Raw genomic sequence first — 23615 nt, 5'->3', positions numbered from 1 at the left:
CACTTCTGTATTGGAAAATTACTCCAAGACGATTTTTATTTTGTTTTTCTACAGTCTGAACTGTCCTTATGTACAATCAAGGGTTGCAGGGGTATTTCTGCCATACTTCATAGTGATACCCAGAAGAAGTCACATAAATAAATGCTGACAAGTGTTGAAAGCTGTAAATGGAATAACTAGGCTGTCATTTAGTACCAAATGACAAGTGGTGGTGGTGGTTGGAGGGGTGTTGCTTTATAGATTTCATAGACATTAGGGCTGGAAGGGACCTCGGAAGATCATCGAGTCCAGCTCCCTGCCCAACGGGCAGGAAGTCAGCTGGGGTCATAGGATCCCAGCAAAATAAGCATCCAAATTTCTCTTGAAGGCGTTCAATGTGGGTGCTTGAACCACCCCCGATGGCAGGCTATTCCAGACCTTGGGGGCTCAGACAGTAAAGAAATTCTTCCTTATGTCCAGCCTGAAATGGTCTTACTGGAGTTTATAACTGTTCGACCTTGTCATCCCTTGGGGCGAGCTGGTGAACAATCATTCCCCCAGATCCTAGTGAACACCCCTGATAAACTTACAGGTGGCCATCAGATCGTTCCTGAGCCTGCGCTTTTCCAGGCTAAAGAGCCCCATAGCTTTCAGCCTCTCATCATAAGGCCTGTTTTCCTGACCTCTGATCATGTGCGTGGCTCTTCTCTGCACTGTCTCATGCTTCTCCACATCCTTTTTGAATTGTGGAGCCCAAAACTGGACACACTACTCCAGCTGTGACCTCACTAAGGCCGAGTACAAGGGGAGAATGACATCCCGGAATTTACTTGAGAAGCATCTATGGATGCAAGCCAGCATTTTGCTCACATTACTAGCCGCTGCATCACATTGAAGGCTCATGTTCATCTAGTGGTCAATCATGAACCCCAAGTCCTTTTCATCCTTAGTGCTAGCCAGCGTAGCACTGCCGAGCCTATAAGGATGCTGCAGGTTTTCCTTCCAAGGTGGAGGACCTTGCATTTTTCAGTGTTAAACACCATCAGTTTCTCATCTGCCCATTTCCTGAGCCTGTCAAGGTCAGCCTGGATCACCCTCCTGTCCCCAGGTGTGGATGCTTTACCCCAGAGTGTGGTATCATTGGCGAATTTGTCAGTTCGCTTCTGACTCCAGTGTCCACATCATTAATGAAGATATTGAACAATACAGGTCCGAAGACAGAGCCTTGAGGGACCCCACTGGTCACAAGGCACCATGATAATTGACTTCCATCAACCACCACCCTCTGGGTTTGACCACGGAGCCAATTCCCCAGCCAGCAGATTGTGGTGGACCCAAGGGCACAGTTGGCCAGTTTTGCCAAGAAGTGATCATGGGATACCAGACTGAAATCTTTTTTGAAGTCAAGATATATGACATCAATCTCCTCTCCCTTGCCCAGGTGATAGGTCCCCTGGTCATAGAAGGAAATGAGATTGTTCAAGCAAGACCTACCCACAACAAACCCCTATTTGATCTTTTCCAAGACCATGCCCAGGATAGAGGTCAGGCTGATGGGCCTGTAGTTTACCGGTTCCACTTTCCTCCTTTTCTTGAAGATGGGCACCACATTGGCCTTCTTCCAATCTTCGGGCACTACACCAGTGTGCCAGGAGTTCTCGAAGATCCATGCCAGAGGCTGGGCTATGATGCTTGCCAACTCCTTGAGTACCCTGGTGTGTAGATTGTCAGGGCCGGCTGACTTGAAGGTGTCCAGCCTCTCAAGGTGTTCCTTCACGAGGTCAGCATTGATGGAGGGCAGGGAATCTCTCTCACCCAGGCCTCCCTGTCCTATAATGGACATGGGCATCCCGTGGGACTGATGAAAGACTGACACAAAATACCCATTTAATAGGTTTGTTTTTTCCTGGGCGTCGGTTGTCAGTTGTCCCATCTGGTTTAGCAGGGGTCTAATGTTGCCTTTGCTTTTCCTCTGGCTCCCCACATATGTGAAAAAGGACTTTTTATTGTCCTTGATACTTGTAGCTAGTTGGAATTCTGTCGCAGCCTTGGCTTTTCTGGTTCGCTTCCTGTGGGACTGGACCAGTGTGGAATATTCCTCCTTAGAGGTGGATCCTGTCCTCCATCCTTTGGAGGCCTTTCTTTTTAGCAGCAGGAGGTCCACTAGTTCCCTGAAGAGCCAAGGGGGCTGCTGCGCCCTTTTGGTGCCTTTCCTCCAAGACGGAATAGCCTGAGCTTGTGCATCGAGGATTGCTCCCTTCAGGAGCAACCACTCCTCCTGAACTTCCCTCCCCTTGGGGTCGTGGTCCCTTAGGGTCTCACCAAGAAGCCTCCTGAGCTTGTCAAAGTCAGCTTTCCTAAAGTCAAGGACTTCTGTATTGCTGACTGACTTGCCAGCTTTACGGTGGATGGTGAAGGTGATCAGCTCGTGGTCTCTGTCGCCCAGCTTCCCATCGATTGTTAGGTCACTGATTAGGTCATCCCCGGTTACTAGTACCAGGTCGAGCAGCACTTTACCTCTCATTGGCCCATAGACTTCTTGAGTCAGAGAGAGGTCATTCACACACAAGAGGAAGCTTTGTGACCACTCGGATTTAGCTGAGCGCTCTTCCCATGAGATGTCTGGGTAGTTGAAGTCTCCAATGACAACCATGGACCAGGAGCATGTGGCCTCAGCCAATTCCCTGGTGAACTCCTTTAGATTTATTGATGGAACCACTCTGGGTGCTTTCACGTTGCTAGACATTTAACAAGAGCAAGATTTTAATCAAACATAGTACAAATGAAAGCTCTCCAACCAAAGTCATTCAGACTAAAAGAAAACTCACCCAGAAAATAGATTAATTTTGCTTGCCAAGAGGGATTGCTCTCTGCACCTCTGATGCTGGACACAAAAGATGATCAAAAGATGAATGCTTGGCATCTAGGGCCTCAGCCAGGACCTGATCTTGCTCCAGTGAGAGTTTTGCAGTTGCCTTCAGGAGAGAATTGGCCTCTTGGAGGCCCCCAGAAATATGAGCTTTATTCTTTTAATACAGGATTTGCCTTTCTTTACTTTTTGGATATCAGCCTTGATATTCCACTGTCAACACAGAGCACTCAGTGGTGTGAGTGAGAGTTCAGAGAATGTTAAGTAGAGCAAGCTGTCAGAACTGAGCGCCACCAAAATGATCTGAGGGTAGAATTTTGCTCAAGGAGACTTTGAGCAATACTTTTCTCTTGTATATCTAAATATATGCATATGCAGATAAACATTGTATGTATAAATAGACTTGTTCTAGAAAAGCACCTATATAAAAGGCAAAGTTAATAAAAAGGCAAGAAAAAATTGAAAGGAATAAATGGTCTCTGTGTAGGGCATGATGCAAGGAGTATGTGGCTATGGAGGGAATTAAGCACACAACTGATTTTTATTTTTTTTGGTTAGGTACTGGAACAGAAAAATGTGGGAAAAATGAATTTGAGTTAAAGGGAAAGAAAATTATTCTTGGCCTTTTTTTGTGAAAAGGGATGTCCTCCTGCTCTTCCCCCCCGCTATCAATTTAAGTTAGTCTGAAACATTTCATTTGACCCAAAACAAACTAGCTTGTCTATTTTCCAGGTTCTTTAACCCATTTCTTTAACCTTTCTCCTTCCCTTTCAATTTTAAATTAAAAATCTTATTTTGAATTATAAAGTTGAAGCACTTAATTTTGAAAACATCAAAGCAAAATGTTTCAGCATTTCTGCAACAAGACATTTAATTTGGAACATGTTGAAACATTTTGTTTTGATGTTTTTAACTCCCTCTCCCCTCCTCCCCCCCCCCCAAGCTTTTTCATCTGAAACTGCTTGCTGGATTTGGGTTGGATTCATAAATAGTTTGGGTTGTCCCAAAACTTAATTGTTTTTGTGCACTTATTATTTATCCAAAACCAAAAAATCCTGTCTCCTATTTCTTTACAAAAAATAAGATAACAAGATAAGAGCTATGTTTTTTGATTTGTGTTTTATTTTCAAGCAAAGCTTCCCATTATTTAGTGGTGTAGACCTGTTATTTCGAGGAAATAAAGCTATTGCATGAATTTTATTTTAACTTGGTTGTTTTGTGTGCAGGATATTGAAAAAACGTGGCCCATTTCTAACCAAGGAGATTGTGAGAATGTTGTAAATATAAACAAGACGTTTTCTGGTACTCTGCATAGCTTCCTGAGAACTTTACAAAACACCACTGATAGCAGCTGTGAATGTCAGCTCGTGTTAGAGGACATCCAGAAGCATGTACAAATGTAAAGTCTGTTTTTCTGTTGCCATGCACTATTTTTGTTAGGTTTAGTAGTCCCTTGCATGTGTATGGATTTAATTTGTATAGATATAATACAAACTATGCTTACCCAGACCACCCTCTGACCAAAAAGGAGAAAGAAGGGGGCACTGTATACTTGTTAGAGGCATCTGTTCTGCAACAGTAAACAATGACTTGCACTGTAAGTGTGAAAAGGTCTGCTTTTTTAATCACCCCCTTTGCCCTCTCCAAAGAGTAAATGACAATTTTTGCCCAATCTGGCCACAGAAAGCAGTTTATAGGCATGACCAAACACAAGTGTGTGGCTGCAAACAGCTTAAAACATGGCTGATTGGGTGAAAATCTGACCCCTCATTGCATGAGGTATTAGATAAAGACATTTCAAAATGTAGCATCTTCTGTAACTTGTGTCTGCAGAGTTCCCAACCTGCCACTGTTTTCAGAATGGGAGGGGGGAAAGGAAACAGAGGGATTTCAGTCTGGGGTTTTTTCAGCCCCCACTGGAGGGTGGAGTGGGTGTATTGGAGCCCATCCCCCTCGGGTGGGGGCTCCAATTCACCTACCTTACCTTTCAGCACCAGCCAGGGGATATCCCCAAGAATGAGCTCCCTCTAGATTCCCCTCCCCCTGGAACCAACTGTGAACTTCTGTCTGGTTTGGGGTAATGTTGTAACTCGGAACGCTTTGCAGGAATTGTTCTAAGTTACAGGTGGGAGCTGCACTTCTGTCTGCACCCATAAGCATCTACATCGGGGTGGGCAATGATTTGGGCCTGAGGACCACACAGGGAATTTTGATGAGCTGTCATGGGCTGGGTCAGCACCCCATGTGTCCCCCGGCTCACAACAACTCACCAAAACTCCTTATAGGGCTGTTGGCAGGCGGGGAGTAGTGTTCAGGAGTGGGACTGCTGGTGAGGCTGCTTGCTCCTTGCATGCCCTGGCCTGTGGAAGAGAAAGAAGGGTGTGTGTGTGTTGGTGGGGGGGGTCTGGGAACTAAGGGATGGCTTCCTTTGTGGCACTCTGCATGGGGCTGAGCCCTGCCCAGGGAAACCTGTGCTGCACTCCCCCCACACCTGCTGGCCCTGCCCTGGCCCAGCCAAAATGCAGCTTTTGGCAGGGCTGTTCCCAATGTCGCGGCAGCTGGGTGGAAGCTGCTCTTCTCCCCTTACCTCCTGTTGGAGCAACCCCGCTGAAGTTTCCCCCCAGCCCAGAGCAGCATAGCAGGGGCAGGAGCAGGAGGAGGAGCTGTCGCTGCCGCTGGAGGTGGGGGAGCAGAGCAGCACCTGGCTCGCTACAGCCACACTGGAAGCTGGGTACACTGGCTGGGGCTCGGGCTGGAAGAGCTGTTCTGTTCCCCTCATCTCCAGCAGCAGCTCCTCCTCTTGCTCTTGCCCCTGCTGTGCTACTCTGGGTGGGTGGAGGTCAGCTTCAGCTGGGTGGATCCTGCACCAGTGCACAGAGCTCTGGCTGCAGCTCCAGCCTGCCTTCCACTTGCCTGCAGGTAGCTGCTCATTGTGCCAGGCTGGCGGAATTGATGGAAGGCAGTCAGGAGCTGAGGCAGGAGCCACCTGGCTGAAGCTTCCTCACTGCTCAGAGTGGTGCAGCAGGAGCACGTGGAGCCGCTGAGGAAGTGAAGGGAGCAGAGCAGCACGTGGCCGGCTGCAGCTGCACAGGAAGAGCCCCACTGGAAGCTATGCATGCTGGCCAGGGCCCGGGCTGGCGGGGCTGTTCCTGTGCAGCTGCAGCCGGCCAGGTGCTACTCTGCTCCCCTCACCTCCAGTGGTGGCTTCTCTTCCTGCTCCTGCCCCTGTCTGTGCTGCTCTGAGTGAATGGGCAGGTGGGGGGAAGCTTCAGCCAGGTGGCTTCTGCTGGAGGTGAGGGGAGTAGAGCAGCACCTGGCCAGCAGGCAGGAGCACGGCGTGGGCTGTCCTGGTGGGAGAGGGTGTGGCTCAGCCCAATGCAGAACGCCGCAGGGAGAGCTGCAGGCCAGATCCAGTCAGTTGGCAGGCCAGATTTGGCCTGTGGGATGTACTTTGCCCACCCCTGATCTACATGTTGTGGGTCTTATATCAACCTAATTTCCAGGCCCCGATCCTGAAAGGTTTTAAGCAACCTCTATTTGGGTCGATTTCAAGTCAGGGATGTTCAGAATGCACAAGCAGCAGGATGCGCTTGGCTCTTGGCAGGATTGAAACCCGTCTTGTCATAGTTTTTGTTCTTACCCAACAGCCTGAGGGGGAGTAGACAATGATAGATATTACTTACACTGTACTGGGAAGGCAGGGCTTGCCCTTTTTTTTTTCTTTCCTTTTTCTTTAAATGGTCACAAGTTCGGGGGTGATCTATACTAAAATCTTTACTTCACCCCCAGTTTGTCAAATTGACCACGTTAGGCCCTATAAGAACAAGGAATGTGATGGTCAGTGCAGTATGTATGGGTGCATGGTCATCTGGGCCCATCTCAGTACCTTGCTGCTTACTTGTACAAGCAGCAGGAAAAATCTTAGCACTAATCTGTCTAACTGGCATCACTTCAGTACTGATAAATGCTGTGCATGTAATGCATGATATACAATCGTATTTAACTACTTAGAAATAGCAACTTGTGAAACTAGTATTGTCATTTCAGGTTGGCTGAAAACCTAGAGGCACTTTTGTCAGGAAACTCAGTAGCCGCTTTTCTCAGTAACTTCAGTCTACCGGATGGTAAGTTAATGGTGTATTTATAGGAACTAATATAAACCCTGCTGCTGTTTTATGGATCATCATGGTGTGCTTGTTTTAAAGGCCATGAAAACAAATATTAAATTGAAACAAACTTAACAAAGGTAAAATAATTCTGTATGTGGAAAACACTAGCTTGCTAGTGTGTTGTCAACTTATGAATAAATTGTTTCTGTCCCTGTTCTCCCCACATAGTAATTTGGCCCCAGGGTAGCAAACCTCTCCAGTAACATGGTCCTGGAATCTTTCTGTGAAAGGAAGAGATCTATAGTGTACTAGCACAAGTTGTCCTAAGTGACTGAAGACTAGGGTTCCTGGTTTCCTCTGTTTAAAAATTGCAAATTCTCTGATTAAAAACCTCCAAAATCCGTGTTTTTCTGCAATTAAAATGAAACACCACTGCATTTCATTTTGTTTTTTTTTATCATGGAAAATCAGAGCTCCCCCTGTCAACTTTGCTCACCAGGACACGGGTCCAGCTGCAGCTGTCTGCCTGCCCCCGCACCCCACTTTGTGGCACTGAGCAGCCCTGATATGCCAGTGCCCCGGCCCTCAATCTCAATGCACAGCCCCCCCACCCCAGCCCTGCCAGTGTCCCTTAGTTCCGACCCACAGCCCCCTGGGCCCTGCCAGTGCCCCTTACTTCTGATCTACAGCACCCTGGCTCTGCCAGTACCCCTCACTCCCCACCCACAGCCCACCACCTGCCCAGCCCTGCCAGAGGGGGGCCCCAGTTGCCAGAGCTATGGGATCAGGGCAAGGGCCCACAGACCCCTGCCCTGCCCTCAGCAGGACCTGATCACTGGCTGCCACCTGCAGGAGGTGGTGGCTGCTGTTGGTGGAGTGGAGCGTAGAGTGTGGCTCCCCTTCCTCCCTGGGTGGTATGGCCAGAGCAGAGCCTGTGAGGGGAGGGAGGATGTGGGCTGCCTGCTGTAGCCTCAGCACTCCTCGTCCTTCTGCTCTCCCCTTGGGTCCTCTGTGGCCCGGTGGGTGGGACCTGGTGCAGGAGGGTGGAGTGGGGCAGGGAGGCTTGGTGTCACTGCTGCCGCTAGAAGCCCTGCACCAGCTGTGCTGCTAAAGTGAGGCAACCCCTGCCCACCTGGCAGCTGTGAGCCGGGGTATAACTCCATGCTGCTGCCCCTGCTGTTGCCAGGAAGGCAGGGGGTGCCTTACCATGGTGGTGCAGCCCCACCCCATTCTGCTCTCCCATTCTGGGTCCCATTCGCTGACCTGTAGAAACAGGAGGGCAGCAAGCAGGAAGCCCTGAGCCTGTAGTGGGCAGGCCACATCTGCCCCCAACACTCTCACAAATTTGGGGTGCATGTACTACTCCCATGCCTCCCCCCCATGAGAGTGCATGCAGTGGCAGGGAGATGGCTCCCCCAGATGAGCCACCCATGGCTCCCTTCCATTTCCAGACTGGGTCCCACAACCGCACATACCCGCCTGGGCCCTGGGCCCCATACACTGCCCCCAACCCCAGCCCTGCTCACCATGGGGGCCACAGTCTGCCCCATCCATAGATTTATCTGTGGGAAGTTGTGGGAGCTGTTCTCCATGCTGCCTGGCACACATGCACATGGTGCCCTCTGCCTGATCACCCTCCTCAAGTTCTCCCCAACCCCAACCAACCCCTTTTTAGGCTGGAACTCTGCCAGCCTGCAAGGGGGAACCTGCCATTTCCTGAGTTTTTCTACCTAAAAAGAGGAAATCTGCATTTTTCATGGTGAATGAAAAACCTGGATCCCTGTTGAAGATTGACTTCACCAGTTTAGGATGTCTCTCCTGAATGGTCTTGGGGGGATAGTTTATGAATGAGTGGATTAGTTATTTAGCATTAAACACCCTTCTTGACCTCTGCTCCACGGGTAGATGTGATATACCTCAGAACTCTGCCTGTGAATTCTGTAGGACTGGTGGGGCAATGAAATAGTGGCTCCTGGAGACTTCATTCTGCTCTTTCATATTCCCAAATATATGTATGGAAGTGGATGGCTGAGTGGCATTTTGAGTTCAGCAATTGGGTGTGGCACTGAGGATGCATTCTTTCCTGTGTTGTAGATGTGAAAATCAAAGACTTTGTGCAGAACCTTACTGAACTGACTCTGCAGCTTCATTCCTCAGTCAATATCTCTGAAGAAACCATAGACGTCATCTTGGAAGGGAGTGGCTCGCATTCCAAGGTACAAAATGACAAATAGGTTGGATGAACATCTTGACCTATAAAATGTCTCCTTAAGGCCCCTGGCACATGTTACATTTATGGTGTGATTAATGTGTTAATCGTGCCATAAATGGCAATGGTGCTTCACATTCACCTGATTTAAGGCTGTGGCAGAAGGCCACCTCTGTTTCTCCCCATAAATTCTGCTCTGTGACAGTTTGGTCAGGATGGGCCCAGCAAAGGATACACACCTTACCCTATATCTTTAGGTAACCTGAGCTGGATACATTCCTGAGGGAGCGGGGAAACCTGCTCCCTCTGTCTACGTGACTGGTATCACATACCTGGGTGAGGGGCTTGCTCCCTGGGGAGTTAGGAACTGCCAGTCTGCCCAGCAACTAGTGATGCATTTCAAATTGGTTGGCTGACAGCCAACAGGTGCTGGCCTCCATTGGACCAGGTAAATGAGGTCACAAGGGCTATATAAGTTAAGGACTGCCCAGGAGGAGGGGGCAGCAGCCATGAGGAAGACTCAGAGAGGGAGAAGAGCTGAACCATCTGAAACTTGCTCCCCGTCTCAAAAGTCATGTTCAAGAAACTACCTGCCTCCAGAGGGAATCTCCACCTGCCTCCGGATGATACTCGTGGGTAAGCTACCTGAGATCTAACTAGATATATAGCTTGCGGTAACCCAGATGCATGATCAGAGGCTACCCAGCCATGGGAGTTTGTTCTGTGGGATTTCTCTGATATTGCTCTACTCTGTACCCTATTGCAACCTTACCTCTTGTAACCAATAAAGTTCTCCTTTGTACCTAGCGTGGGAGACTTATTGGGAGTGGGTCCAGATTATGCCTTGGGGTCCCCTTGGTTCAGCTGACTAAGGGAGACCACTACTTGTGCTTCTGACTGAGGGAAGCATCCCAAGTTCTTGAAGTGAATCAAGTACCCTTGAGGGCTACTAGGTCTGTGTTTCCCAGGGTGCACAGAGCCAGAATCAAGCCCAGCCCTAGGTGGTAGCAGAGGAACCCCCAGGCTAATGGGTGTGCTCCAGGAAGGGGGTTGGCCAGATGTGAGGCGCCCCCAAGGAGGCACTCAGAGCCTGGAAGGTGGTCGGGCGCAGTGAGGTGGGTGGCTCAACACAGGACCGCCCCCTACTGTCCTGCCACAAAGGCACTATAAAATAGAAAACCAGCTGGTCTCCAACTGGCCTGTGGCTGCCTTGGTCCAAGTGGAGAAGCTGAGGGGCTTCCTATGCTTGGGATTTTGGACACCAGTGCCCAACAGACCTGTTGGGACTGCTGGGTACAGAGGAACCTGGCTTTTGGTGGGTGGAACTGAGGTGCTCCCTGCCCTGAGGTTTTTATTGGAAGACTTGATCCTCCAATTCCCACAGGGCTGATGGGCATGAAGCTTTACATTCCTGAGAATAGGGACCCCCTCATTTCTGCCTGACATTAAAATTTGTGTTGGGAGCATTGATTCTTCATGCCCAGCAGTCCTGGCTAGGCTGCTGGGAATGAGGACTTGAAACTCTTGAGTGGGAATAGCACCTCATCTCCTCCTCTCTGGGGAGCCTTTCATCCCTGGAACTGACAGCAAGGCTGCAGGCAGTAGTGACTGGGACTTGTGTCTGATCTTGCCCATAATTGCACGTCCTGCCATTTATGTGTGGTGTGGAAGAAGGTGTGATTGTTGGGATCAGGGATCAGACTGCATCACATACTTATCTGAATGTATGCCAGCAGCCTTAGTTGATCTTGTGTGGGCTTTCATATTTTCACATCATTCTTATATGGAAAATTATGAGGGTTTTGGCAATTCAAAATGATATCAAGGCATTAAGGGGGCATTGATACTGGCACAAAAGAACCCAGGAGACATTTCAGAGTCTGCTGGAAACTCTAAGATGGTGAATGTTTATATAGTGTATTTCCTTTTTCTCTCTTATAAAGAGGAGAACTTTTTTAGATTAGAGAAAAGATAACTGAGGAGGAGATATAACAGAAGTCTATACAAAAATGACTGGTGGAGAAAAAAGAATGTACTGTTTACTGCCTCTTGCAAGACTAGAACTAGGGGACATATAAAATAAATTATTAGGAAACAGGTTGAAAACTAATAAAATAAAGTTATTTTTCACACTGCTATAGTCAGCTGGGGGAACTCATTACCAGGAAATGTTGTAGAGGCTGATTAATTAACCAGGTTCAACAAAGGATTGGACAAATTCTTGATAGTTCTGTCAGTAGGTATTAAACATGACAACAGAATTATAGAGCCCTGAAATCAGAATTCCTTAGCCTTCTTTATGCTAGAAGTTATAAGGTAGAGAGGAAGGGGACAGATGGGTCTTGATAGGTCCTGCATCCTTCCCTTAGCATCACTCTGTGACACTCTGAGAGAGAGAGAAAATACCAGGTAGATGTCCTTGTGGTCTGACTCAGTATGGAATTTCTCATGTTCCTATGGGATACGTTTTGCAAGCCCTGTTGGTTTAAAGCAGTGGTTTTCAACCTGTGGTCCACAGACCCCTGGAGGTCTGCAGACTATGTCTAAGGAGTCTGCAAAAGAGGACCATGATCAATCAGAGGTATGTGAATTGCAATTCAAAGGGGTCTGCACTTGCATTTAAAATTCACAAAGGGCTCTGCACTTCCATATGAAAATGTTTAGGGATCTGCAAACGAAAAAAAGATTGAGAACTACTGCTCTAAAGTAGGCCAAATTCTCTGCTGCTCTGAGTATGACTCCATCTCTGCTAGTGGCATTTCACCCATTTATACCAGCCTTGAATTTGAACTTTTGCCACCTGGAAACTCTGAAGAGCAATAGCCAGGCTTCATGGAGAAATTGTCCTGCCTGAGAATGGAGTGCAGGCAGCAGTCTGCCCTCTCGTGTTCCCTTAAAGGATGAGTCCTTCTCTTAAGAACCTTGCTGTTGTTATCTGTCTCTGTTTTTCATGGCCTATTCCTTCTTTGATGGTTGGAGTCATATAAACTCTTATGTATCCTGTGTGAACTGTAAAGGCTGTCTGCTGACAACAGGTTCTGTTTCCCATTACACACATACACACACACACACACACACTTATAAATGGGAATGAATTGGTATTCTGGCACTTTAGCCTTATACTAATCGGATCAATCAAGCAGCCACTGGATGTCACTGATGCTCCACAAGGCAAAGGGAGATGCAGGCTTATTCCATAAAAAGCTTGACTTTGAAAGATGCCATTCTCCATGCAAATTCTTTTACAGGACAAGTCTAACTCTAATTGCAGGTGATTTTTGTTTGTTCTACTTCTCCTTGGGCAATATGAGTAACTGCCATTATTACTAGTTCATTATTTTGTTAGTAGTAAATTTAGACAAGAGAAGTCACTTGGAAGTGATCCAGTAAAAGAGGAACTTGATAGTGAACTTGTAAGACTTTGTTCTCCTAAAATAATAAATAGTAATGGGCAGAATTTTCAAAGGTAGGAGCTTACTTTATGCTTGTGGAAACTCTGTACATATACTCACATCTGTGCACATATTTGCATGCTCACACTGACACTTGCACATGCAAATGAGTACTTAAATACACATGATTCAACTGAAGCACAATGATAAGCGTCTAATGCTATATAAGCTGCAAGCATACTCTTTCAAGTGCAGTTTTTTTGTGTAGCCCTGTATGTTTATGATATGGAACAGCCTATGCTATGAATGAACTATTTCTTCCTTTGCATTTGTGGGGGGAGAATATGACTAAGCTTTTTGTATGGTGACCTTGCTACATCTATCCTTGTTTTTGTCACCTTAAGATTAGACTCTGGTGATGCATATTACCATGGGACTATACCTTACAAGCCTTCAGAAACTTCATGAAATGTATGACTATTCACTTACTGAGTATACTGTGCTAACGGTGTATAATGCTAATGCTCACAAAGATGCACCAATTTCTGGATTTCCTGATAGAGTTAAAAGAGTTTGGTTTAGCCTACTGGATAATGCCCCAAGTGGTATGGGATACAGGTAGTTGGGAATTGAAATTTCTGTTTCCTGTGCAATTAAAAAGCCAAACCATGTTATAAGCATTACTCTCTTAATGGGTGGCATTCTAGTACTAGGAAATAAAGGAAATATGTCTGCATTTACAGTTATTTTGCCCTTCCCTTTGATGCATTTTTGTTTGTCTGTTGACCATTTTCTGAATCTTAGATTGAGTGACCACTTTGAATTTGGGGCCCTTACAGTATGTATGTATACAATAGGTTTTGAGTCTTTGACCATAGTGACATGCAAATCCTTGGCTTGTTTTTAGGTGTTTCCTCAGAATGAAGTGTGTATTTTTATGAAACTGATTTGATAAGCCTGTTTTCATTGTTGTATGTGTATCTGTGGGGTGAGTGCCTGCTGATTGATTGATTGATTAATGGGGAAAGTGGTGGACGTGATATACCTTGACTTTAGCAAGGCTTTTGATGTGGTCTTCCACAACATTCTTGCAAGCAAGCTAAGGAAGTATGGGTTGGATGAACGGACTGTAAAGTGGATAGAAAGCTGGCTGGATTGGGCTCAGTGGGTAGTGATCAATGGCTCGATGTCTAGTTGGCAGCTGGTATCAAACGGAGTGCCCCATGGGTCAGTCCTGGAGCCAGTTTTGTTCAAAATCTTCATTAACGATCTGAAAGATGAGATGGAGTACATCTTCAGCAAGTTCACAGATGATACCAAGCTGTGAGGACTAGTAGATAAGCTGGAAGGTAGGGCTAGACAAATTGGAGGATTGGGCCAAAAGAGTTCTCATGAAGTTCATCAAGGACAAGTGCAAAGTCCTGCACTTAGGATAGATGAATCCCATGCTTGGGACCAACTGGCTAAGCAGTAGCTTTGCTGAAAAGGACCTGGGCAGGACAAGAAGCTGGATCTGAGTTAACAGTATGCCCTTTCACAGATTCATAGATGTTATGGTCGGAAGGGACCTCAATAGATCATCGAGTCTGACCCCCTGCATAAGCAGGAAAGAGTGCTGGGTCTAGATGACCCCAGCTAGATGCTCATCTAACCTCCTCTTGAAGACCCCCAGGGTAGGGGAGAGCACCACCTCCCTTGGGAGCCCGTTCCAGACCCTGGCCACTCGAACTGTGAAAAAGTTCTTCCTAATGTCCAGTCTAAATCTGCTCTCTGCTAGCTTGTGGCCATTATTTCTTGTAACCCCCGGGGGCGCCTTGGTGAATAAATACTCACCAATTCCCTTCTGTGCCCCCGTGATGAACTTACAGGCGGCCACAAGGTCGCCTCTCAACCTTCTCTTGCAGAGGCTGAAAAGATCCAGTTTCTCTAGTCTCTCCTCATAGGGCTTGGTCTGCAAGCCGTTAACCATACGAGTGGCCCTTCTCTGGACCCTCTCCAGGTTATCCGCAACCCTCTTGAATTGCGGCGCCCAGAATTGCACGCAGTACTCCAAGTGCGGTCTGACCAGCGCCCGATAGAGGGGAAGTATCACCTCCTTGGACCTATTCGTCATGCATCTGCTGATCCACGATAAAGTGCCATTGGCTTTTCTGATGGCTTCGTCACACTGCCGGCTCATGTTCATCTTGGAGTCCACTAGGACTCCAAGATCCCTTTCCACCTCTGTGCCACCCAGCAGGTCATTCCCTAGGCTGTAGGTGTGCTGGACATTTTTCCTCCCTAGGTGCAGCACTTTGCATTTCTCCTTGTTGAATTGCATTCTGTTGTTTTCTGCCCATATGTCCAACCTGTCCAGATCTGCTTGTAGTTGTTCCCTGCCCCCCGGTGTGTCCACTTCTCCCCACAGTTTTGTGTCATCTGCAAACTTGGACAGAGTACACTTCACTCCCTCGTCCAAGTCACTGATGAAGACATTGAAGAGTATCGGTCCAAGGACCGAGCCCTGCGGGACCCCACTGCCCACACCCTTCCAGGTCAATACCGACCCATCCACCACGACTGTCTGGGTGCGACCCTCTAGCCAATTCGCCACCCACCGGACTGCGTAGTCATCCAAGTCACAGCCTCTTAACTTGTTCACCAGTATGGGGTGGGATACCATATCGAAGGCCTTCCTGAAGTCTAAGTATACGATATCCACCCCTCCTCCTGTGTCCAGGCATTTCATAACCTGATCATAAAACGAGACTAGATTAGTCAGGCACGATCTGCCTGCTACAAACCTGTGCTGGTTTCCCCTCAGCATAATTTGTCCTGCCAGGCTCTCACATATGTGATCCTTGATAATTTTTTCAAAGACTTTGCCAAGGATGGAGGTGAGACTGACTGGCCTATAGTTGCCCGAGTCCTCCTTCCTCTCCTTCTTGAAAATGGGGACCACATTGGCCCTTTTCCAGTCCTCCGGGACCTGGCCCGTACTCCATGAGTGTTCAAATATTCCCGCCACTGGCTGTGCAATGACGTCAGCCAATGCCTTCAGTACCCTCAGATGGAGCTCATTTGGGCCTGCCGACTTAAACACATCCAGTTCCTCCAAATGCCTCTGCACCATCTCAGGGTCTACGCTTGGTAGTCTGGCACCCTGCTGCTGCCTCTCTACAATCCCAGTGAGAGACTTGTCTTGCCCCTCACTTAGGAAAACTGAGGCAAAGAACACATTGAGGAGTTCAGTCTTGTCCCCCCTGTCCGTCACCAATTGCTTATGCCCATTTAGTAGAGATCCTATTCCACCCTGGGTCTTCCTTTTACTCCCTATATATCTAAAAAACAATTTTTTGTTATCCTTAACTTGGGATGCCATCCTCAGCTCCATGGTAGGTTTGGCCTGTCTAACTGCCTCCCTACAAGCTCAAGCAGAGGAGATATACTCCTCTTTAGTAATCTCTCCCCATTTCCACTTTTTATATGCCCCCCCTTTAGCCCATAGGCTGCTCTGGATTTCTCTGGTCAGCCAAGGAAGCCTCTTGGCCCCTTTCCCCCTTTTTCCCCTCATCAGGATTGTCTCCCTCTGTGCCCGAAGGATCATTTCCTTAAGGCACAGCCACCCTTCCTGGACTCCCATCTCTTCAAAACTCTTACTCTGCAGTGCGTCCTTGACTAAACGCCTGAGTTCATTTAAATCAGCTTTCCTAAAGTCTAGCACTTGCACCCTACTAGTTACCTTACCCACTCGACGTCTTATGATGAATTCTATTGTTTGGTGATCACTGTCCCCCAGGTGACCACCGTTCTGTAGGTCTCCTACCATGTCATCCCCCGTTGCCAATAACAGGTCCAGCAAGGCATTCCCCCTAGTGGGACCATGTACCTCCTGCTTCAGATGGAGGTCATGTACACAGCATAGGAACCTGCGTGAACAGTGGGACTTTGCTGTCTGCGTCTCCCAGCAGATGTCTAGGTAGTTTAGGTCCCCCATGACTACCGCCTCCCTAGTTTTTATGGTTTCTGACAGCTGCCTCAGGAGCCCCAAATCTAGTTCTTTCCCTTGGTGTGGGGGTCTGTAGCAGACCCCTACCATCAAATCCCTTTCTCCTTGACCTCTATGTAACCTAACCCATGATCCTTCTACTTTCTTCTCCTCCGATTCCGTTTTGATAAGGGTTGATGTATATCGCTCATTGACATAGAGCGCAACCCCTCCCCCTCTCTTCCCCACTCTATCCTTTCTGTACAGCTTATAACCCTCAATGTGTACTGCCCAGTCGTGGGAAGAATCCCACCAGGTTTCTGTTAGTCCTACTAAGTCATAGGTGTTTTCTGCAATCAGGAGTGCTAGTTCATCCTGCTTGCTCCCTGTCGCATGGCACCTCGGTGCCCCTGCTCCTATAGAGGAGAAACTGCCAGGGAGCGAGGGAGCGTGCCCTGGCCTGACATAACGAGCCCAGCTGAGGGTTGCTCAGGTAATGAGCGCAGCTGCGGGTTGCCGGAGCAACCAAGCGGAGCCAGCTGCCTGTAGGGGGCAGGGCCTGGCCCTTATAAAGCTCAGGGCTGAGGCCAGGCTGGCAGTTTTCTGCCAGCAGCCGGAGAGGCAGGAGCTCCCTTGGCCAAGATATGGGAAGGAGCCTAAGTTGCAAGTACAGCTCATGATAGCCCTGGAGGCTTGAGCTACGATGATGAGTTATGGCCATGAGGCTTGCATTTGTGTTACAGCCTAGGGGCTTGTGGTTTTGCTTTGTGTTTGTGTTATTGCACCCGGAGGCTTGGGTGAGGCTGTAGGTGTTGGAGGAGGCCTCAATCACAGGGACCCCAGAGAGTGTGGGGTGCCCTAGCGCCAAGAGGGCGCATTATCTGTATAGCGCCAGGGAAGGCGCAGCTCGCACGCCACTGCGCGAGCAGCTGGCGGCAAGGAGCGCGGCCAGTGGGTCGTGGGCGCAACCCGTAGGCTGCGGACGGGGACCGAGACCCCGGATTGTGTGTGGGGGAACATAGCCCCCGGCCCCAGGAAAGGGGCGGTATTGCTGAGTAGCCCAGTGCGGGCACGGCGAGCCCCGGAGAGGGGGAACGCCATTGTGTATTATCGAGTAGCCTAGTGTGGGCGCGGCGAGCCCCAGAGAGGGGAAACGTCATTGTGCTTTGCTGAGTAGCCCAGTGTGGGCGCACGGGCATAGCGAGCCCGGCCGCAGGCTAGTGCGGCAATACCCCTCAGACCAAGGCAGGGTGCTGCGGTTGCCCCTGAGAAGACGGGGAGTAGCAGCGCAGTGAGCCAGAGTCAGGGAGGGTATCCGTGCGGTTGGCCTATAGGACCGGAGGCCCGCTAGAGAGTCCCGGAGCGGAACCACACCGGCAGGGGAGGCCCAGAGTGGGCTAGACGAGAGTCCCAGCAAGAGGCTGGGCATGAGAGGGGAGGCCCGGGAAGTGGGCGTATAGACCGAACAACGTCCATTACATCTGCGAGGCTTGGGGCGTGGTATTAGGGGCTGGTAGGAGCCACGCATAGCCCATAAGGCTAGGGCGCTTGGGTAGCGCCCATTGTACGGGGAGACCCACGAGGGGTCCAGGAGCTGACAGGCCCGAGGAAACACAAGGCAGCCTCCCTATTACATATTCAATCAAGACGTGGCGGGCGAGAATGGAGGGTGCCCTCGGCCCGGAGTAGCGCGGTGAGAGGGCCTCAAGGAGATCACGGCCCTCCGTGAGGGCCTCGCCGTGACACTCCCCATGCTCCTAGCATTAGTGTATAGGCACTTGAGCCCTGTGACTGGCGCCTTTGTTGTCCCCCGGCTCTGATGCCCAAAGGGCCCCTTATTGCTTACCTGCTTATTGCTTACCTGTGGTGTACTTCTTGGCAACCCCTTGTTGCCAAGAAGGTTAACAGCATACTGGGCTGCATTAGTAGGAGCTGTAGCAGAAGGCCACCTCTGTTTCTCCCCAAAAACTCTACGTTGTGATAATTTGGTTATCTCTTTAGGTAACCTGAGCTGGATACATTCCTGAGGGAGGGGGGAAACCTGCTCCCTCTGCCTATGTGACTGGTATCACATACCTGGGTGAGGGGCTTGGGCTCCCTGGTGAACTAGAGACTGCCAATCTGCCCAGAAACTAGTGATGCATTTCAAATTGGTTGGCTGACAGCCAACAGGTGCTGACCTCAATTGGACCAGGTAAATGAGGTCATAAGGGCTATATAAGTTAAGGACTGCCCAGGAGGAGGGAGCAGCAGCCACGAGGGAAACTTGGAGAGAGAGACAAGAGCTGGACCATCTGAAACTTGCTCTCTCTCTCAAAACTTGTGATCAAGGAACTGCCTGCTTCCAGAGGGAATCTCCACCTGCCTCTGGATGATACTTGTGAGTAAGCTACCTGAGATCTAACTAGATATATAGCTTGCTATAACTCAGATGGGTGATCAAAGTCTATTCCAGCCATCCTGTTTGCTCTATGGGATTTCTTTGATACTACTCAATTCTGTACCCTATTCAAACCCTACCCCTTGTAACCAATAATATTCTCCTTTGTACCTAGCGTGGGATACTTTTTGGGAGCGGGTCTAGATTATGCCTTGGGGTCCCCTTGGTTCAGCTGACTAAGGGAAACTACTACTTGTGCTTCCAATTGAGGGAAGCATCCCCAGTTCTTAATGTGAGTTAAATACCCTTGAGGGCTACTAGGCCTGTGTTTCCCAGGGAGTGCAGAGCCAGAATCAAGCCCATCCCTGAGTGGTGGCAGCTCTGCCCCCAGACTAGCAGGTGTGCTCCAGGAAGGGGGTTGGCCAGACGTGAGGTGCCCCCAGGGAGGCACTTGGAGCCTGGAAGGTGGTTGGGCACAGTGGTCTGGGTGGCTCAATGCAGGAACACCCCCTACTGGCCTGCCACAGGACTGTTGCCAGCAGATTGAGGGAAGTAATTGTTCCCCTCTATTCTGCACTGGTAAGGCCACATCTGGAGTACTGTGTCCAGTTTTGGCTCCCCCACTACTGAAAGGATGTGGACAAGTTGGAGAGATTCCAGTGGAGGGCAACAAAAATGGTTAGGGGGCTGGGGCACATGACGTATGAGGGAACTGGGGTTATTTAGTTTGGGGAAGAGAAGGCTGTTGGGGGCGGGATTGTGTGGGATTTAGGAGCAGCCTTTAACTACCTGATGTATGGCTTCAAAGAGGATGGGGTTGGACTGTCCTCAGTGGTGGCAGATGGCAGAACAAGGAGCAATGGTCTCAAGTTGCAGCAAGGGAGGTTTAGGGTGGATATTAGGAAAATTTTTGTTATTCTGAGGGTGGTAAATCACTGGAACAGGTTACCCAGAGAGGTGTTAGAATCTCCATCCTTGGAGGTTTTTAAGACCTAGCTAGACAAAGCCTTCGCTGGAATGGAATGATCTAGCTGGGACTGGTCCTGCTTTGAGCAGGGAGTTGTACTAGATGACCTCCTAAGGTCCCTTCCAAACCTAATTTTCTATGATTCTATGAAAAATTATGATACGTATTTTTTTTTTTAACAATTTATATACAAAAATAAGATAAAATATAAACATATCCTGATATAAAGCTGCATAAGTCTCTGGCTTCCTGTACTATTGATGGTTATTGGAAATAACCTGGTGACACACATTTCTACTTTATTAATGGAAAAATTCTTGATACAGTTCATGAAGGATAAACTTTAATCACAGTTCATTACAACAGTTTCTTTACAGTGTTCTTGCAGTAGCATTAGCTGGAAGATGTGACAAGGAGGTCCTTAGTCTCTTGCTGATGCTTCCTGGAAATGACCAAACTTCTCAGGCAGTGAAAGAACTTTGTGCTTTGCCAGTGCTGGACTTGTATACTATGATTGTACTGTTGCTCAGAATGTGAACTTGCGTAATATCATTTATAAGGTAAGAGAAGCAAATATTTCATTCCTGAGTGTTTGGAAAACTTTTAGAGATGTCAACTAGAATTATAAATAAATCACTTACTATCTATCCATTCTGCTGCTATCATTTTGTGTTGACATAGACCCTTAGCCCTATAAAATCCAAACACAGCCCCTACTGAACTTCCTGTATCCTCATTTAGTACTGTGAAACCAGTGGAGTGATTTGAAGAATGGGGCTGCATTGCCAATCATGTTCTCTATCACCAATAATATTGTAAATTAAGTAATAATTTGGGGAATTCTGGAGATTCTGTAGGTGAACCTAAACAACAGTTTGATGATTTTTTTTTTTTTCCCCCTCTAAAATTCCTGGCTGAGTGTACAGTTTTGGCAGTTAAATTAGCTGCATTTTTACTTTATGAAATTCAGTGTGGCATTGTTTGGGAGAATAAATATGGAACTCCATGATACTACCATTACCTGAATCATTCTTCTAACTCACAGCACAAAGAAGTTGAAAGTATTCTTTGCTGTGGTAGTCCAGTGGGTTTTGGAATATGTCTCCCTCTCTGGCAGTAGCATATTCCAAGTTTTAGCTAAAACAAGGGACTTACAACAGTACTCAAGTGTATGGGTTGAATAAAATCAATCCAAGATTTCTTCTTGGAAGGATTACACCTCCAATACATAACACAGTACTGGGGCTTCCTTTCTTGTACTCTGCAAATTGCACCAAGGAAAGAGATCAAGAATCTCTTTTTCCAGCTAGACTCATTGGCTCAGGCTAATAGGATTCAGAATAATCTGAGATCAATATGGCTGAAGCTGGATAAAACTTTTCATTAGAACTTAGATTATATTGAATTTAGACTCCTAAATGATCTGGACCATAATACTACTCCACTCGCTGCCCACGTGGGACTGTCATCTAGGAATGACCATTGCTTACTTATTGTAGTTGTATGCATACCTGAGCTTGGAAAATGGATCAGAAAGCAGGGTGGGGGGGGGGGGGGAAGGTGGAGATGGTGAGAGGGGTGAAGGGAGAGAAGTGAGGAACTAGTAGGGATGGAGAAGATTTAAGTCAGATGCTGACTTTAAAAATGATTGAAATGGTAAGTCAATTTTAAATAATGAATTGTGAATTCTTTAAAATTAATGTTTAAGTGGTAAATTAGCATAAGGGTAAGATCCAGATTCTGTGGCAGGCAAAACACCTGTTGTGTTTACACACATGGAAATCAACAGAGTAGAAAAAGAGATCCATTTAGCTGAATGAGGAGAAGGATGCTCTGCAGTTTCTTGAATCCAAGTGGAAGGAGTTAAAACTGACTGCAATATACACTTTGTCTAGGCAGAACTTGGGACACTAAGGGTCTGCCTACAGATCACCCTATGGTGGTGTAGTGACATGCTATGTCACTGTCTGGCATGCTACAGGAACGTAATGATCATGTGGGTCCACATGTGATCAACAGTTATGTCACCATATCAGCACACTCCCTTGTTGCAGTGCATTGCTGCGGTGAAATCTAACCATGCACCACATGCACGGTGCAATAACCACCTGTACTGTGCCATGCTTCAGTACCTGCAAAAGGAAGTACTAAAGCATGGTGATATGTAGATACACCCTTAGTGAACTGTATGTAGACTACCATAGGGTTTGGGTAAACTGTTTGCTGGGGCTCTTTTAAACAGCATATGAAAGAGGCTGAAGAAGTTATAAGCCTCTAATTGAATGATAGGTTACATTTTGTGTGGTTAATTGGGGTCATGTCTACCTTTTTTCTCTTTCAAGGTCAAGATCCCTTCTGAGGTAGATAACTTGCTTAACACCTTGTTGGATCTAGTTTGTAGCATCAGCTCTCTTCTAAACAAAGCCCAGCATGTCATGGAAAACCTTCCAATGTTCTTCCAAGCCTTCAGAAATATGTCTCTACTGGACATCTCTATATTCCATCAGGTAAATGTATGGTCACTTTTTTTCAGTAATTACTAAACAGGTAAGTGAAATTGTCCTGTTTAAGAGACCTAGTAAAGGATGTATATTGAATAATTGGGAGGAATATTGGCAGACATGGGTATGTGCTCTGTGGCCTGCTAGGCAGTATTGTGTGATGAGTGGGTAGGGTTTATTGTGTTTGGGAAGATGTGTATGATGGCTCCTTTCACCACTGATGAGAGTTATACCAGCATCTTTCCAGGTGGGGTACCATCCAATTACTGATGATCACTTCTTTTTCATTTTTGTTGACTTGCCAGATGGCAGCCTAGCTTGACAGGTTCTTGGCTAATAATAGCATTCATTTTCCTTGTTCTGGAGATATAATAGTCCTCTTTACCATCATTTTATTAGCTAAGCATTATGGGTTTTTTTTAAGCAGTGGCTCCTTTATCAATATGGGGAAATTGTTTGCCTTTTTGTAAATTGGGTGGTAACATTTCTTCAAGGGTCTACAGGTGACTGCAGGAGCTCCTCTGTTGGATCCTTGACTTTCTACATTAAATGGTAATAGCCTCTATGGCAAGAAGGTTGATCTTGCAGTTAAAGCATGGTTGGGCAATTATTTTGGCTAGAGGGCCACTTAACAACTTATGGTGAGTTGTTGAGGGTCACAAGGGTAGCCCTGCCCCTTGACAGCAGCCCTGCCCCCTGATTTGTCACCTTGGGGACCAGACATACCACCCCTAAACCCTGATCTTTGCCACTGGAAGTCCCTCCCCTCACCCCCAGAAATAGTCCTTTTGGGAGAGGGGTTTGCCATCTTGGAACCAGAAAAACCCCCCAAATCATATACTAAAAATCAAACACCTACTATAATATATTTTAATTTTATTTTGAAAAATATTATTGTCTTGATTTATGTGTGTTTGCATAGTGTATATAGAGATGATTGCATAATAGCTCAAAATTAGTTTTTATTTTTTTACTGTGTGTGGAGTATGGTTGGGGGTGGGTGTGGTATGTGTGTAACATTTGTGGGGGGAGGTTTGTGTGTGCAGGGTTTGTGAAGGGGTATGGGTGTGTGTGGGGGGGGGGTTTGTGGGGAGATCTGTGAATGGGTGTGGGGGGGGTGGGAGTAGGGATGTGTATAAGCCTGTGGGGGTTGTAAGGGGGGAGGGTGCTTGGGTGGGTGTAGGGATTGTGGGTAGGTGTGGGTCCTCTGCCACCCCCCGCCCCTCCATGATGCACATCCCT

The 23615-nt window shown here is 47.6% G+C and overlaps 1 protein-coding gene across 1 annotated transcript in view; it reads left to right on the top strand.

Moving 5' to 3' along the window:
• ABCA13 (ATP binding cassette subfamily A member 13) overlaps positions 1-23615 on the top strand; it is a 370934-nt gene that overhangs the window by 86684 nt on the left and 260635 nt on the right. Inside the window, 6 exon segments of the mRNA XM_059729347.1 lie at positions 4075-4247; positions 6896-6972; positions 9052-9173; positions 20239-20395; positions 20398-20432; positions 22215-22379. Coding sequence (XP_059585330.1) covers positions 4075-4247; positions 6896-6972; positions 9052-9173; positions 20239-20395; positions 20398-20432; positions 22215-22379 — 729 coding nt within the window.

Source organism: Alligator mississippiensis, chromosome 5, assembly GCF_030867095.1.
Source record: "Alligator mississippiensis isolate rAllMis1 chromosome 5, rAllMis1, whole genome shotgun sequence".
In the NCBI taxonomy this organism is placed as follows: Eukaryota; Metazoa; Chordata; order Crocodylia; family Alligatoridae; genus Alligator; species Alligator mississippiensis.
This window is presented reverse-complemented; position numbering and strand designations above follow the sequence as displayed.